The sequence below is a fragment of the Zophobas morio genome, unplaced genomic scaffold (assembly GCF_036711695.1).
Source record: "Zophobas morio isolate AGI-343-1 ecotype UQ-CSIRO unplaced genomic scaffold, CSIRO_AGI_Zmor_V1 ptg000017l, whole genome shotgun sequence".
In the NCBI taxonomy this organism is placed as follows: domain Eukaryota; kingdom Metazoa; phylum Arthropoda; class Insecta; order Coleoptera; family Tenebrionidae; genus Zophobas; species Zophobas morio.
In genome coordinates, this window is record NW_026972122.1 from 17,422,150 (window position 1) to 17,439,955 (window position 17,806).

The 17,806-nt window shown below is 34.2% G+C and overlaps 1 protein-coding gene and 1 long non-coding RNA gene across 2 annotated transcripts; one reads left to right on the forward strand and one right to left on the reverse strand.

Moving 5' to 3' along the window:
• The first annotated feature begins 892 nt into the window (after positions 1-892).
• LOC135130460 (uncharacterized) lies at positions 893-2,841 on the forward strand. The gene is made up of 3 exons (XR_010280782.1): positions 893-1,125; positions 1,212-2,331; positions 2,393-2,841. It is a non-coding gene; the product is annotated as an uncharacterized LOC135130460 (long non-coding RNA).
• Positions 2,842-7,156: 4,315 nt separating this feature from the next.
• LOC135129976 (uncharacterized) lies at positions 7,157-7,504 on the reverse strand. The gene has a single exon (XM_064057246.1). It carries the CDS (start codon positions 7,502-7,504, stop codon positions 7,157-7,159), a length of 348 nt encoding a protein of 115 aa, XP_063913316.1.
• Positions 7,505-17,806: the final 10,302 nt, after the last annotated feature.

Genomic DNA, 17,806 nt, shown 5'->3' on the forward strand with positions numbered 1-17,806 from the left:
AGGCGCCGACACGAGTTGTCCCTACTGGTTGATGTCTATACTGCGCCCCAATCGCGTGCATAGGTAACTCACATAACAGCATCAATACAGTGAGTAAATCTACCACTCAATAGAGCGTGACGAAAAAAATTTGTAAAAATCTCATAGTAAGCATTTAGATAATTTACAACGTTGCCAGATGAGCCTAACACAACTCTGCCGTTATTTCTAGTCAGTTAGATTTTATTTCGTTTAAAAGTTTCAGATAAATAAATGGGGTTATTATAATGAATAAATAATACAAATAAATTATTACTTGTTATTTTAAATACTTGTTAGTGCTAATGAAAACGTAAATAGTAAAGAACGTTATTATAAATACGGTCCGGTAACTGAAATTTTACAGTATGGGTGAGATGTTTCAGAACGAGGCGCCCGTAGGGAGCCGAGCCTTTAATTTCGAAACAAGTACTGCGAAAAGAGTTAACGGACGTATGTCGTTATAAATTTTATTTCATACTATCAACATATATTTTTATTCGATAAAATAATTACTATTTTGAGAAAAAATTCAAATCGAGTTACTTTTTCTGGACTACGACTCGGCCAATCCAGGACATTTATTATTGTTGTTGCGATTTACTGGTGTTAAAATCGGAGTGGGTAAAACTCAACAATTTATTTCTTAGTAAAACACTAACTACACAGCGGAAATGTAGCAGCGAATAATTCTGTCTCAACTGGACTTATACTCATTAATTGACTAGCCTGCTTCGAACGGTACTCCCTATTAAACTACCATAGAGTCGGCATCGCTGCTTTCGACGTTGTTCTGGAGTTCATCATCAAGTCTTCCCGAGACTTCCGGCGAACCGCTTCCAGGTTTTTCTTTTATTTGAGCGTCGCCGTCACCAACGATTAGTCACCGGTCATCGTCGTACATACTAGATCTACATCGTCAACGTTGTCACTGTTGTACTTCATGAGGCGGTCTAAATGAACAATTTTTATTTTCGTCTGCGGTCCCCATTGAATCCTGTAAACGAACTTACATTCTTCGTAGGTTATAAATCTTGTGGCGCACCATTTCGTCAACGGTCAACAGCTACTCCTTCAAGTTATCGACACAATATGTGGCCTCTTTTGGTAGGTAAACCAATGTAAACGAAGCTCTCTCCCGAGAACTATGCACGCCGGTGTCTGACCAGTTGTGTCTAACTTTCAACTTTCAGGTGTTCAGCCACCACCTTCAAAAGATATTTTCCATGGTATGCTTGAATCCTTCTACCATTTTATATGACTGGAAGTGCAATGGCGTAGTTCGTGTCTTCCGTATTCCAAGTAACTCAGTGATTCTGTTGAATAGTGAATAGAAATGTGACTCGAAGTTTCTGCCTTGATCCGAATGCAATTCCATTGGGACACCATACCTGCAGTTATAATTGTCAACCAGCACGCTAGCAACTGTATGGCATAAGCTTCAGGCTATTTGCTGAAATAATCACTGACGAAATTTAACTTACAAATCTCAGGTTAATTATTAATTAGTTTGCTTACGAAAATTGATGGGAGTATTTTAAAATAATTGGTGAATGCGGTTTTTTTCAAAGTAGTAAATAATTGGTGAATGCAGTTTTTTTCAAAGTAGCAACAGGTGGATACTGTTTTAAATTATTTTTATTCTAAAATATATTACTTATAATCGAAAATAAATTTGTCAAACTTAAATTGAGGGTCAAATCTCCTTTTAATCGGTATTTTCTACACGAAGGAATGAAAGCAGATTTCAAAACTCATTTGTTTTAATGATAAAAAAACTTAATGCTGGAAAGCACCTTGACTTCTTGAAGTCAGTTATAATTACAAATTAATTTGTTAATAACATAAAGCATGTGTTCGGCTGGGAATGAAATCCGCCCGTGAGTGTATGTTACTATTTCTTCCGTTTTAAGTAAAATTTTTCGATACAATACACTGAAAAGTCCTTTTTTTTTCAATTTTATCAGAAAAATCTTAGCGCTTAAAGCAAAATTACTATATTATCCAACCAAATATAGTGAAATATAAATCAGTAAAAATACAACAATCAAAACTAAGGAGTAAAAAAAATTCATGTTATAAAACGTTTAATAGAAAATTGGTGTTAACGTGACAAGGATTCCAACCAGTCATGAAGTTTTCTAATATAAATTGTGTCTTAACCTCGAGAGAAAAGAAACCTTCTCTCGGATCCAGTATTAAAACTACTTTCATTCAAAGAACAGCAGTAGGTGCGGATGGAGATTATAATAACAATTATCGCCACTATTACTTGTGTGTTTTGCAGTCTGACATTTTCAGTTCCAGTGAAAGGTAATTGTCTGTTTTAACATTTATTACTGTGTGCCACTCTTGAAGTATTTTTATTTTTCAGATCTGTATTCAAGTTACTTAAAGCAAGAAAATGTTCCGACAATTGATTACAAATATGTTGTTAAAGAAATGTTTCCTCAACAAGAAAGTTGGTGGAAACGTGGAACACATCATTTTTATATAAATAACCAATCTGAATTTGAGATAATTGATGCATAAGTAATAATTTATTTTTTAATTTAAATGTACATACCATATTTATGTTAAATGAAACTAAAACAAAATTCTGTTTACATACAATTTTTGTAAAAACATGACACTAAACTACCTACCTTAAAAATCCCGGTATATACTTCCTTCATAATTTATAATTTATTTTAAATTGATAGGCTTCTTCAGTAGATTATGTATGCAGTATAAGTTTGATACCTACCTATATCATCCTTTCAATAAGTGTAACGTTTTGTATGAATTTTTTTTTTGAAGACTGGGAAACAGAAAAGGTTTTCATGTAGCTGTTTAAAAGTAACATTTTTGTGAAAATATATATAAAAAATATTAAGTCAGTATTAAGAATGGTATAAAAATTAATTTGATAGTTTAAATTTCATCCTTATAAATATTTTGTTTAAGAAACAATTATGCGAATAAATAAGCAACTAATAACTTAACTGTTTTTTGAATTGGGCATTGGTTGATCCAGTTATTTGTTTGAAAATTACCAGCAACAAAGTTATATTTATATAGGTACGTAAGTATGTATACATGCAATTCGTAACCAGAAAAGGTGTGAACAAAAGATTTAGACGTAAAAGTAAAAACAAACTATATTTTGGCTTGCAGCGTTACATAAGGTCACAGCTTCTAGAGGTAAATTTGATGTCAGTATCAAGTAATTATGTTTATGCTACATTGTTATAGTTTTGGAAATTTCATTCTACCCTATAAAATTTTATTGGCAATAACGAGACGGACAGTAGTACAACAGCAAGAGATATTTACAACTTAAAGTTGTACGTGCCGGTAATCCCCAGATGTTAGAAAACAGAATAATCCAGGAACGAAAATTAGCATTATTTTATGAGTACATCAACTACCTGCCAAATGTTCTCCCACAAATTCGGGTGAACTGGTGTGAGCTATAAATATTTGTACCACCGTCCGTCTCGTTATTGTCAATAAAATTTTATAGGGTAGAATGAAATTTCCAAAACTATATCAAAAACGATTTATATTTTAAAGTTTACCTAAAGTCAAAGTTCACAACAATGACTTATCATAATTTATTAAATTTTAAGTGTTGAAATAGAATGACAGGTGACCGATATGGATTTGAGGGTCGTCTTGGTTGATGCGTTCTTAAACTCTCTTTAGCTGGTTACAGTCCGGAAGATCGTGCAATCCAACTTGTCAAAAGAGAAAGTATTAAAAGATGTCACTCAATTTGGAAGTTACAGGAACCTGTAATCCCTTTTGCCACTCTACTAATATAAAGCTTGGTGTGTTTGTATTTGAATTAATATTAGTACCAAAATGTCTGAAAAGTACTGCTCTGTGTGTGCTTTTATTTGTTTAATAACATCGAATTCAAATCATTCTATTTACTCGTTGTATGTCAAATTGTGTCAAATAGTCAGACCGTGGTCAGGGAGCTTACTCTTGACTGAGTAAGTTTTCTCATTTGTGACTTTTTTCACTAAAATGACGTGATTTTAGTGAAATTTTTTAAAAGTCTACTCTTGACACAATGATTCAACTCAGCGATGAGAAAATCCACATGGAAACGCGTGACTTTAAACAGTTGATACTTTTTCGATGAGATTTCTCATTTTGGGAGGGATTTGTATGTTTTTGTGTGCTTTTTACATTCTGAAATATTTTAACGTGTGCTGTTACTATTTTGGTTCGTTTTTTTTTTTGGTGATTAAATATTTGTTAAAAAATGGATGATTTTGTTATGCAAAATATTTTAAACGAAGATGTTGAGGATTTGGAACCTGCTTCGCGATGAACTGGCAATCCCTTAACTGAATTGCCCGAAAAACAATTTATCAAATTATTTAGGGTTAATAAGAGACTGTTTAACTATAGTGTTGTTAGTTTGGTGGAACCACATATGCGATCAAAACTAAGATCGACAGATCTAGCTGTAAATACACAGGTATCTAAGTATGTCTGTCACAAAACTGCCTTCATTTAAGTATATTAGGTACTCTATAAAAAACATTTAAGAAGAATGCAGGTTCTACTTAAAATTTTTAGGTTCTTGCAGCTTTGCGTTTTTATGCTGGTCGTGGTCAGACATTCAGCCGACATTACAGATTCCTTTTTCTCTCGATGTAAGCGCCACCATATGTCAGTTTTGAGGGATTGGAGAGACTTTAATAGCTAATCAAAGAAGACGACGGATTTGAATAATCACTTGAAATGGGTAGAATACATAACAAGCAAAGATATTTGTAGAAGGCTTTGCATTTTAAGTGAGAGTGGTCGTAATCTAAATTCTTATGCCACTGTCGTGCCCAGTTGTTTATTAGCAGCGCCAAGCTGCAATACAAATAAAAATTATTTATTTCATGTTGGCCCATTTCCCTGGAAGTGGGAAGAAGTAATACCTACAAAACTTTCAACATTTCTATAATTTTATTTAGGCATAAAAATTGTAATACAAGTGTGTAATAGGTAGCATATCTAATTAAATATTTCGAGGCTGGTATGTTATGTATGGGAAGGTACACAATTTATCATTTTAATTTATAAATGTTCAATATTGTACAGTGTGAGCTGTGTTACATGTTGACGGCTTGGTGGTAGATATGGGAGATAGATCGCCGTAGGCTGACGGTCCAACAGTGTAAGCTTGTGCAATAAACCTAGTGGTGTTTACGCGTATGTATATATTTACCCCACTAAATCTTTTAATGCTTACAGTATTATGAATCAATGAAAAATAATGCAGACATCTAAAATTCGCCCACTCTCAATAACACCTTAAACCATGGAGGTAGAATGAAAGGAGGGAAGAGTTTGAAAAGGCGCCTAGTGCTGTGCTTTCAATTGGGGTCTTAATAGTACAGTCAAATAAGACGAAATTTTGTCTAAATCTCGGAATGAGAGATAAAAAGCTAAAAATTTGCATACACCTTTAATTTGATGTTCTAAAGACGGGCTGAAAAGTCTCATAGGATATTATGTTCGTCGTGCAGTTCGTCTGGCTCTGTTCTTTTCCCTGATGAGGTTCGCGATACGCTGTGGTATCGCGGGCCGTTTGAATGGCCACACAGGGCGTCGAACTGAGATCGCGTCGATGGAGACCCGGATACGATTCTCGTAGTCCAGGGTTGCTCTTTCGACTTGCTTGCTGTCTTGGAAATTCGTTACGAATTCACCAAAGTTGTCCTTGATGTGTTCGGCGAATTTCGTCCAGTCCGTTGTCGTGATTATGTTGGCCGCGGGATCGTTGGGTTCGTTCCCGATGCGCATAATCACCGGAAGGTGGTCGGAGTGGAGCTCGTCGACGAGGGTGACGTCCACTTCGTGTCGGAGATTTTTGACAAGTGCAATGTCCAGGACATCACCTGGTGCATCTGGTCGGACTCGGTGGTAGAACGTCGGTTCTTCGGTGGAGATGACGTCTACTTCCGCGGTGTTTTGGAGGAAGGTTAGGAGTCGCCTTCCGTTCACGTTGTTCTGGCGGCTGTGCCAGTCGGAGTGCTTGGCGTTGAAGTCGCCAGCTGCGATGGTGGCCCCGTCGCCTGCGACGAGGCCAGCGATGTCTTCAACCTGGAGCGTGTTGGAGTTGTTGTAACAAGCAATTGGGCGCAGAGGGCCTCTCGCAGTCACAACGGTTACCGCCGTCGCTTCCAGTTGTCGGAGGTCGGGGACGTAAGAAGAAGAGTGTTTAATCTCTTTCCTTACGTAGATGGCCGTTCCTCGTCCGTTTCCGTCCCAGCGTTCCGTTCGGTGCAGGGTGTAATCCGGCATCTTGGGATCTCGGAATTCCACAGGAGGTTCGTCTCGCTGACGAGGATGACATCGAGCTGGTGGTCTTCCATGAACTCTTCGAGTTCAAAACGCCCGCTCCGGAGTGAATTGGCATTCCAGAAGGCGATCTGCAAGGATTTAACAATTAGTGATGTACTACTCATTTAATTTTTAAAAAGGAGGGGAAGGAATGCCGCCATTTTCTCCGCCATGGATTGTGAGTCCTTGGCGGCAGCGATGGCGGTCATCAGCTGGGTTTTCTGGAGCTGGAGGTCGGCCTGCTGGCGACCTGTGAGGATGACCTTCTTGGGGACGGGAGCGGCTTTGGGTTTGGCGGTGGCCTTGGGGGGGGGGGCACCGCGTTTGGGGGCGGTGTTCTTCGTCGATGCGGAAGGCTTCTTGGAAGTCTTCTGTTGCTGTGGTTTGGGGAACCTTGGGCCCCCTTGTAGCTGGCCGGGTGTGGCCTGCTACAATTAGCGCATTTGGCAGGCTGCCTGCGCTGCTTCTCGCAGTCGCTGGTCTGATGAGCAGCGCCGCATTTGACGCTGGGAGTGGTGGAATCGCTGGCAGCGGTGGCATTGGGCAGCGTCCTTTGGTTTGTGGGGTTTCTCCACCTTGACGGAGAGGCCGCAGAGTGTCTTCACCTCGAAGATATCGGCCTTCTTGCACATAGGCATCTCGGTGAGGACGAGGGGCATCGGGCGGTCATGGCGGTTCATCCGACTGACCTGGATTGGTTGGAAACTCAGAGACTCCAGGTCTTCCAGCATCTCCTGGCTGGCAACGCCTATGGCGATGTCACGGATGACAACGCGGAGGGTTTTTTCCATCCATCCATCCATCATTTTTTCCATCTCCGGCCGTCACGCAGGATTACTGGTGGAATCCTGCTCTTCGGGGTGGTTGGGGGCCGTGGTGTCACCACGGGGATGTCCGTCTCCATGGCCTGGGTCTGGGGCTCGGGCCGGGGCTCGGCGAGGGTCTCGTCGACGACGGGGGTGGTCTCGGCCGTGGTGGCGGGCGTGGCCCTGGCGGTGTCCCGGTGTGGGCATGCCTGGGGCTGGGGCTTCCTTGGCTGCTTGTCAGCAGGGAGGGCTGGCTGGGGCTTTTTGGTCTTCTGCTGCTTCTTGCCAGCAGCAGATGAGGCTGGCTTCTCCGTGGCCGGGGGCTTCGCTTGTGGCTTGGGCATCACGGTCGAGGGCGGAGATGCTATCTTCGGCTATTTAAGGTTTTTAATAGCTTCACTCTTCCCGCTCCGCAGTGGGATAATTTGTATGAACGAATACGTTCCGCCATTTTTCAAAACACAATGTAGGGTGCCACTTTTCTAAACGATCACAGTTTGAGGCCAAATTTCAAAATTTTGCGGGTTTTTAAAATTTTGTTCACATGTCAAATGTTTGAAAGTTTGTGTTACCACAAACATATACCTACATATAAACCGTCTCCCCTGTTCGCATCGTGTTCGTATCTTGTTCGTACACATTCGTATACGCAGTTGAGCAAGTCAGTAGCGTAATTACATTTTACTGCGTGTACTTATTAGTTTTAATATCAGTGAGTTACATTTGTCAGTGTTCTAGATTTTAATGAATGTTTACAATGACTAGATGCGCGAACATGTGGAAAGTGTACTAATCACACATTTTGTTTAAAAACCAATAGCGATCGGACAGAGGTTCAAACTTGTTATAGCCGCGCAAGCTCCTCTATTTCTTCCACATTTGAATGAAGGCAAGTTAATTATGCGCAGCCTGTTGAGGTCTCGTTCTGCTATGTGATAAATTGATAATATATGATGCGCCTTTCCACTGATTCTGGTAGTTCTGTATCTTGTTGAATAGTAGGCGTCCAAGCACCATTAGCAAATTCCAGAATAGGAGAATAGCTATAATGCTGTGATCTGTATTTGGAAATGTTGTATCTTTCAGAAACGCGAGTGTATTTGGTTTCTTGGCAATCCGAGCTACATGCGCGGACCATGACGAATCACGTGGCATAAGAACTCCTAGATCTAAATAACTAGCTGCTTTACCAATTACATCTTGATTAATTTGGCGTAAGTGTCAAATCGATCTAAGTTTAGGCCTAAGTATTCATCTTGGTTAAGAGGGAGTATAACCACGCGTGGCACCAGATAGCACTATTTATTAGGTCTTTTTGTAACGTCTCATAATTGGAACTGATGCTAAAGTTTCATGTCATCAGCGTATAGAGCTAAAGAGGGTTACAAACAATACTTCCAGAAGATAGAAAATAAAAAGAATAGGTCCCAAAACTGACCCCTGTGGAACGTCACTTTCAACATCTACAAATATAAACCCCGCAACCTCGTTTACCACATCGAACATTCCTTAAGATCGTATAATTATCAAGTGAAATTATTTGAACATGAATCGAACTAGAATCACGTTTCTTATAATAAAATAAAATATGGATCTTCAGATTGAACAAACTCATCGAACTTAGAAGCGAAGGACATCAATATAGAAAAAGATGAGTGTGCGAATATGAGCTACTGAATTTAACGTATTGTTAGGGAGTAAAGATTATTAAGTCCAAAAAGAGGGTGTGGGCCTTTTTAAGTTTTCTTTGTACTCTGAGGCAGAGATTTTTTAGACTTTTGTTAGTTAGTGTGGTATAGAATTCAAACATCATCTAGGATAAGTAAGTAATTTCACATCATTTGTGAATTATCTAGTATATTCCAGTGAGTCAGAAGCTTTGGATATATGTATTGTGCATAAGCGGGGTCAAATCTTTAAATTTCATAAAATCAACATTGTTTTATGCCTTAAAATTCCTTTTGGTTGTAAAATTTACGTTTTAATGAGATCCACATATTGTTTATTTTGTGATGATGATAAAGATGAATTTCGGTAGTTCTTGTAGTTACTGGACCTTCCTGTTCAAATCAAGGATTTGAACTGAAAAAACAAATCAGTAGTAATAGGGTATGGTAGGTAGGAAGAAATAACACACATTTTAATGTAAGTAGTATTTTTTTTTTTAAGAAAAAACAAGCTTATAGTGTAGTTGCACATACCAGCGAATTTGTAACAACTCGAATGATGTTTTAAACTTAGTCTCTATTTGAGCCATTATTAGCCAAGAATTATTTACATAACAAAGTGGCTTTTTACTTGCCAGCGTAGTAAAATTCAATTTGGTAACTTTCCTAGATAACTAAATATCAAACTAATTATGCGGCCATCTATTTACCAAATTGAATTATTGTCTCTTTACTAAACTTATGAGATTTTCAAAAATCTTAAAAAGAAATTACTCGGATGAAAGGTCAGTTGTTAAATTTTTAGATATTATTGTAATGTTTCTACATCTGTAAACGTCTTTTTACCCAATCTAAAACAGGGAGTTAAGCAATTTTTTATGAAAACTGAATATTTGAAATAAAATTTCCAGTAATGTTGTTAATATATACTTTCGGGAGTTGCGAAGAACTTAAAACAAATTGTAGTTCTAAGAAAATGAAATATTTGAGCAATGTTTCCTAACACGATACAGTTAAAATAAAATGGAGTTAATTTTAATTAACTGTAATAGTAAAACACTGAAGGTATTGATTGGAAATGTTATTTCTGTCTTGTTTTTCGTAAAATGTTTGCATAGTGTACATACTATTTGAATTTTTTTAATTTTTTGGGTAATAATTTTAAGATACAGTTATGATGTCTTAAGTCTGAAGAACATCTTCTATGAATGGTTAAATCATTAATAAGTAACTATATCGCATTTATTTAGAAAATTTTTGAAAATCTCTTTTCAGTGACAATGGTTGATAACTCAATTTCTTATTTATATCTATACATTACAATTAGGTATAAAATAATTAACAAAGGTGAAATTGAGTATAACGTGTTAAATAACAGTAGTTGCCCTATGTAACACATGCAGCATGATTTAAAATAATCACAGAAACACACTTTTTGCATTGTTTAATAAACTAAAGTGTAAGTATAAAATGTATATAATGTATAAACTTGTGAAAGGCTGTCATGTTTAAAAATATCATTGTTAATTTAAATTTTAACATAATATCTTCATCTGTACTGTAACTATCTATCATTAGGTTACATTGACATTACGGCAACCAAAAGTTACGAGAAAAGTAATTTTGCATCGACTTTATCTAAATTTGGTACACAATTTATTCCAGTGTGACATGGGTCTAAAACACATAACAGAGTAAAGTAAAAAAAATGTTGTAAATTCTTTTGTATACCTAATTGTAATGCTATTATACAAAAGTATTTTAAGTAATAAGGAGTAGACTAAAACACAATACATTGTATTGCGTTCAATATGTCATTTTAAAGAGTACGTAGATATAGATAACAGTTTGTCAAATATGAGACAAATATGTATATATATAGATAGAAATTCAACAATAGAATATTATATCTAAAAATAAATATCGTAGATAAACAATAACAGACTTGTGAGCATTTAATATACAACGATAAAATATTCATTAACATAACAAATTTCGAAAGTAAAGTATTTTGCGTGAAATACTGTCCATCGTCCCTATAAATATAGGTATAGGTACTAAACCATTGCTTTTCAAAAATATTGCCACCGCATCAGTGTAAATTTCATTACAAAGTACATATTTTCAAATTACATAATAAATGTGTTTGCACTATAATCCGTTGATTATTTTCAATGATAACTTATTTATGGATAAAATTGCAGCAAATAAAGTTAATTAACTTTTAAAACTGGAAAAAATACTCGCTTGACAACAATGAAGTTTGATGTTCACGGGAACTATGACGATTAAAATGCCTTATAAAATTATATGCGATTTTCTTTTCTGTTTTTAAATATTTGTGAAAAAATGCCCGACTTGTATCTAGCATGTTGTTTTTATTATTGAAGTAAAGGGTGTTTCAAAATGATTTTCATCTAGTTAGCTTTGAAATCGCTTCAGCTCCTATCTTTCCCTTGATGAAAATCTGCTGCAGCCATAGGCGACTAGATGAAAATCATTTTGAAACACGTTGTATAAACATGATTATATCGTTAATAAATTATTAGTTAATAATATGCAAATATTTACTTAATTTTCTGTTAAAACTTATTTGTAATGGCATCTACTGAATAAATAAATCGACAAAGAAACTTTATAAATTAACAGGGCAATTTGTTGCAGGCGACTTTCGTTAGATCATGCTGAAAAAACTCGCGTAATTATTTTTGAATAGATATGTGGCAGAAAACACGAAAATAAAAGTAATAAATAGCAGTAAATAAAATGAAACATGTGTCCTATAATCTTGGACAATTTTAATTTTGAATTTAAAAGCTATGAACTAATTACGCAATTAGGTAGCTCTGTTACATAAATTTTATATGAAACTTGTTCGTATGTACTTTATGTTCATAAGCTCACGTTTTTTAATTCAAACCAAGGTAATTAAGTGTACACTAGTAGGACAAATGCCACAATTTAAATCGACTGTCTAATTTAAGTTCGTAGCACTTTCAATCAAAGAATAACATTAAAAAAATATTGCTTTTAGTAATTTAACGTATACGTATTTCAGTTTGCCAAGTAGATGTTCAGAGGTACAAATATGAACCAAATTTCATTTTAGTTTCAATTAGGTGCCAGCTAAAATAAGGAAATGCTTATTAAAATAAAAAAGTGTAGTAGAGACTTATGGATTTTGTCATTATTAGCAAATTTCTTTTAATGAAGTTTACATCACGGAGGTTCTATTACACAAAGCAGTTATAAAACTCAGATATACAAACGCCCCAGAAAATCTTGGACCTCATTTTTCTGTCATTTTAAAAATTTTGATGTAGTCTATATACTATACTTTATTGTCACTTTGACGTTTAAAATTTGAAAAATTTATAACGTCGCATCCAGCGTTAGCATGCACGCGTTGTCAAAAACGACAAAACTAAAACATTAGGTTACACATTTTGTGACAGTGGAATGACATTGCCGTCAAAAATTTTCTGGCGGCGATTGTATGATATGATAAATTAGACTTTTATAGGAACATCATTCAACAAGCTTTCATTACTTATGTTGCTTAAATAAAAAAAATCGTGTGGCATTTTCCTCTGTTGTTATCAGATAATAATAGTTATATTTTATATTTCACAGTAGAAATCTTGGCTTGTACTTGAAATGAAAAGAAAACAAACTACAAAACCATTTGGTGTGCTATAACTCTTAACAATTTTAACATTTTTTATAGTTAATTATGCTCAAAAAATCGAGTGCCCATATTTTTTTGAGCGCTGTGTTATATGAGGAAATTAATTTAGCCTTGTTGAGACAAGTAAATATCGGGAAACAATGGTCAGTGGGGTATTTGTCAACATAATGAACAAGTTGACAAAAACCAGTACATATAATATTATAAATAAACGAATTTTGTCATCCATTTTATTGTGTGGCGTTTTTTCACCCGCAAATCGCCACTGATAAACTACTGGATAAACAATGATTTATTTTGTATATAACCAAATGCTCGTAGATTTTAAATTAGCTCCTAATAGACATAAATTCGCGAATGCACTAAAATTTCTAATAATTGAAATAATTTGCAGTCTAAATACTGCATCGATTCGTTTTTATAGAATATTTGAATATAAATATGTATAGTGAGATTTTTATGAAAAAGATTTTCACAAAAATGTTGTATTTTATGTGCTTACAACAAATAACTTTTAATTGACTTCTTAGAAATATTTTGCTGTAGGTGCAAAAGCTGCACGATCAAATGTTTTGATTAATCAGTTTGTCAGTAAACAGTTACTTATCTGCATTTTATTAATTGATATAATATTGTTTTATTGCCTTTAGCGTAGAATCTGAAGTGGTAGGTAATAAATTTGTTAAGAAAAGTACTATTTTAATTTGTGTTGTCGTTTCGTGTGTGATAGTCTGATAGTACAAATTACTAAATTGATAAACTAACGTTTTTAACAATCCATCTTTGAACTAAATTACTATAATTAATAGAAAATATTTTATTATTTCACGCAGTCAATGTAGTTGTCATTACAATTTAATTATTATTGCAGTGCTGCTGGATGTCTCGATTCATTATCAATAAAACAACTGTACTGGCTATAATTTTTTTCAGCCCCTTATTAGAAAAAGACGACTTTGCGGCCTCATGATTGTATATCAAGTTTTTGAGCACTATAATTTATTATATGAGGCTCAAGATATGAAATATTCCTAATAACAACAGTTTTAGTAATTTAAAGCGAAAATGACAAACCATTAAAATCGTAAAATTTTACAATAAGAAACAATATAATATAGAGGGTGTTAGTATCCCACCTCCAAAAGCAACGAATTATAATGATTCGTTTAGAATTAGCTCAATATGTTTGGTACAGTTAAAATAATGCAGATGTTAGCAGCAAGAAATATTGAAAATAAATTACCTAGTAATTTTTTAATAAGATTTCCGTTATAAATTTTACAACTTTACACCTCATTAAATCAGAAGTTAGGTTATGGAGGTGATTATTTCATTTTCCACTATTGGTATCTTATAAACAGCAAGACCGGTTAAACTGAAAAAAAATATGTCGCTATTTTGTGGAGGCTTATATTCATCATCAAAAAAGTTTTTTACAAGTTTTTTGACAGTTTCAGAATTATCCTTAAAACCCTTCGCAAGTCGCGCCCTGTTTTGTAGCACTAATGGTTGCGCTGGGTCTGTGGGACCCCTGTTATAAAATGATGTCTTTACAAAAACTTGTAAAGTTCATTATAATCTAAACATATTTTTTTCTTGATCAAGATGGACAAAAACTGACTTTAAATTTTGGAGCAATTTTTCCTTACATACTTTAAATATACAGGGTGTCTCAGAAATAAGTACATTAATTTTAACCAGTGACAGAACTCGTGAAACGGAACAACTTTTTTATATAGCATTTTTTCGAAAACTCATGTCGAATTTAGAATTTTCCCACCAATATATTCACGAGCCGTCTATGTTCACCTTAAATAATAACAACACTACAACAATAAAGAAGGTACCCTAGCAACTGTTTTGACACTGATAATCATTTTTGTCAAGTGTATGTTATTAAACGTCGTCTCTTTAAAGTTTGTTTGGCACAGATTTCTAATTTATAGACGAAATGTGTTGAAATGGCTTTGTATTCAAATCTTGAATACACTGATGTGGTTTTAACCTACGGTGAGGCTCGGGGAAACGGCGCTCGCGCCCAAAGAATTTTTCAGAAAGCCTCCCAAATCGTCGCCTGCCAAATGTGCGCACTTTTAAGAACGTTGCAGCATCGTCGAGAGTACGGATCTTTTAAACTTGCAGATCGGTGTAGGTTACGTAGTAATAGAATTGCTAATATTGAAGAGGCTGTTTTGGAGAGTGTCGAAACTCGACCGGGCACTAGCACACATCACTGTTTAGTGTGATGTATCGGAGAGTAGAATTTGGAGGATACTCAAAGAACACCTGTACCCCTTTCAGGACCAGAAAGTTCAGTTATTGAAACCAACAGACTTACAACGTAGGCAAAACTTTTGTGAGTAGGTTAATAGAAAAATAAACGAACAAGCAAATTTTGTACCATCAACTGATGAGGCCGGATACACGAGGGAAGGTGTAATCAACACCCACATTTGCAACACTTTCAATTTCTCTCTAAATGTGTGTCATGCCTACATGATTAGAAAAATACGGATCCTAGTAACTGTTTTTGACCATAAATTATTAATTATAATAATTATTAGCGTCCATGGGTGACTGAGGATCCATGGGCGCGTAACCTTGATTGGGATAAAACTTTAACAATTTTTAACTTAATAATTAAAAAATTTCTGACAAAATCCTATTAAAAAAAGTTGTTGATTAAAATTAATGTACTTATTTCTGAGACACCCTGTATACACAAAAATTTCAGGTGCAGCACTAAACTGGAAGGCACTTTCAAAAAAATATATATTTTCTAACTGTATATTTAACAAAATCATAGAAATACAAACAGCTGGGTCTGAGGACCCAGCGCGATCGCGCGAAGGGAAAACTGAAAGTGTTCAGTGTATTAAGATATTAAAATGCGTATTTTTTTTCATTTTAATTGGCATATTTCAACTTTTGTGAGACAATTCCCGAAACATAAAAAATGTAAAGTAAAATATAAATAATGATTCCTAATAAAATTTTTTAATAAGAACTTTTTCCGAGCTTCCAGAAGTGGAAAATAAAAGATTTTTCATTGTCTTGAAATATGAGTTTCATAACCTAATTTGATATGAAACTCATATGATTGTTAGTAAGTATATGATATTTAATTGGTATGATATTTTTCTTGTTGTAGATATTTTCATAAGTATAAGAAAATTATTGCTAAAATTACCATTTGTTCTAATTTTAGTAATATACAAGACGATAAAAGTAGAAATAAATTTCATCGTAAGGTTTTTAGACTTCAAATTCTAATAATAATTATAAAATGTAAACCCATATTATATTTTATTGGTTACATGTACTATATAAAAGAGTGTGAGTTTTTTTAAATATAAAATCAACTTCAGTTGCTGTTCAGATTAGGTAGGTAGGTACGTAGGTACTGTGGTTTTAAAAATTATTGTCTATTGGGCGATAAGTTCATAATTGTCGATTTCATATTTAGAGTGGCGATTGCAAAATTATAATCGTTGCGTTTATATAATATTTACATATAAATTTATCAGAATCGAAAATTGGAAACTAATTAAAACTATTGAATATATTTAATTAATCCTTTTAAATTAAATTTTTCAACAATACTTGAAACAATTAGCTACAGACACATTTGTCGTTGTTACTTAGTTTACACGCCTATAGAATTTCCATCGTTGTTGAAAATCAATGTTCAAATCGTGTTTAGTTGAAAAGGTGGTCATATAACCTTAGATAAATTTTGCGATATTGTATTTATAAAAATTCTACTACTAAAACTAACTAAAAAATAACTGGCTCCCTTTATAAAACACAAAATGTTTAGTTATATATTTGGTGAAATTGGATTTACTAAGATTAAGTAAATTTGCGATGGTAAAACTTTAGTTGGTAGATTTTTCACAGCATAAAATTTGTTTCTTCTGCAGCTTTAATCCACCAGTTGACATTAAACATTCTACCGTATGATCCAAGCGTTTTCATGAAGGCAGTTTATCATCAGTGCAAGTAGGGCATTGCCTATAGATAGAGAGTTAATATAGGGAGCTAATGTTTCTTGCAAAGAAATAGGGTAAGCTTCCGTATATTAGTTACAGCCCCCCTTTATGAAAAGTATTTTGGATAATATGGTACGTCTTAACTTTGAGACACAGATCAGTATGGTACTTATGGAAAACATATTTTACGACATTATTAAAATAACATTAATAATTTCTTTTCATATTTAAAGGGTCAACAGACAAGACAATCCTACGCAATCGATGCAGTAAAGAATTCTAACATTATAAGTATTCTAAGGGTATATTCTTCCACAATATGTTCCTTTGCAGATAAATGGGTAGAATATAATGTAAAATAAATTGTACCTACCCATGTTTAATTGACAAAATTATGTGATTTTTTGAAGAACTTTTCTTTTACGTTTATTATGTAGGTATATTCTCTGTGGATAATAATCAATATTTTGTTAAGTATTTTTGTGGGATTAGTAAAAAGTAATTTTAAGTAAATATATATTATGTAGATGTATTACTATCGCATTTTTATTGTTTATAATCTGAAAAGCTTCTTAACTGAATAATTTAACTTTTCAATCTACAAATAAATGTGGTAAAGTGGTAAAGTTTTGTTGTATCAAAATGTAGAAGGAAAACAATCATCGGATTGTGAGTATTGATAATATCCATGTATAACGTTATTATAAGAAGAGTTTTTCAACTACGTAAATGTCTAATATTTGTTGCAGCTATTATTTGTGAACAGTTTGAAAGCAAGATTAGACAATGTTTATAAAAGACGAACCCTATCATATTAATAATAACAGAAATATACCATCTATACCATAGCTTTAATTTTATATAGGAATTCTAAATTTATTTGCAAATTTCATAAGCATTATTTATTTATCAATTACTATAGGGAACTGAAGTAGTGTGATATTCTGGAATATTCTCAGATAAATGTTTGTTTTTAATTAAACTGTATAGTTTAACCGTCATTACAATTTGATTAAAATGAACTGTATCAGAGAGGATGGTAGTTAAAGTCGATTATTTTGCTGATTATTTTTTCAATCGGTCACTTTTTTATGGGCACTATAGTGTAATAACAAAGTAATTTTCAAATAAGTTAATGTCGGTTCCATAATACTTTATTAGTAGAATACAAAGCTTCTGATATGTACTTAATCATAATCAAACTTAGTTAAGTACATGGTAGAAGGAAACATGGTATAGGCATCCGATGTACCAATTTAAAAATGGTCTGCGCATCCATTTGTGACGTTAGGTGGCATC

Coding starts and splice junctions, on each gene's coding strand:
- LOC135129976 (XM_064057246.1), bottom strand. CDS start 7,504: ATGCCCAAGCCACAAGCGAAGCCCCCGGCCACGGAGAAGCCAGCCTCA.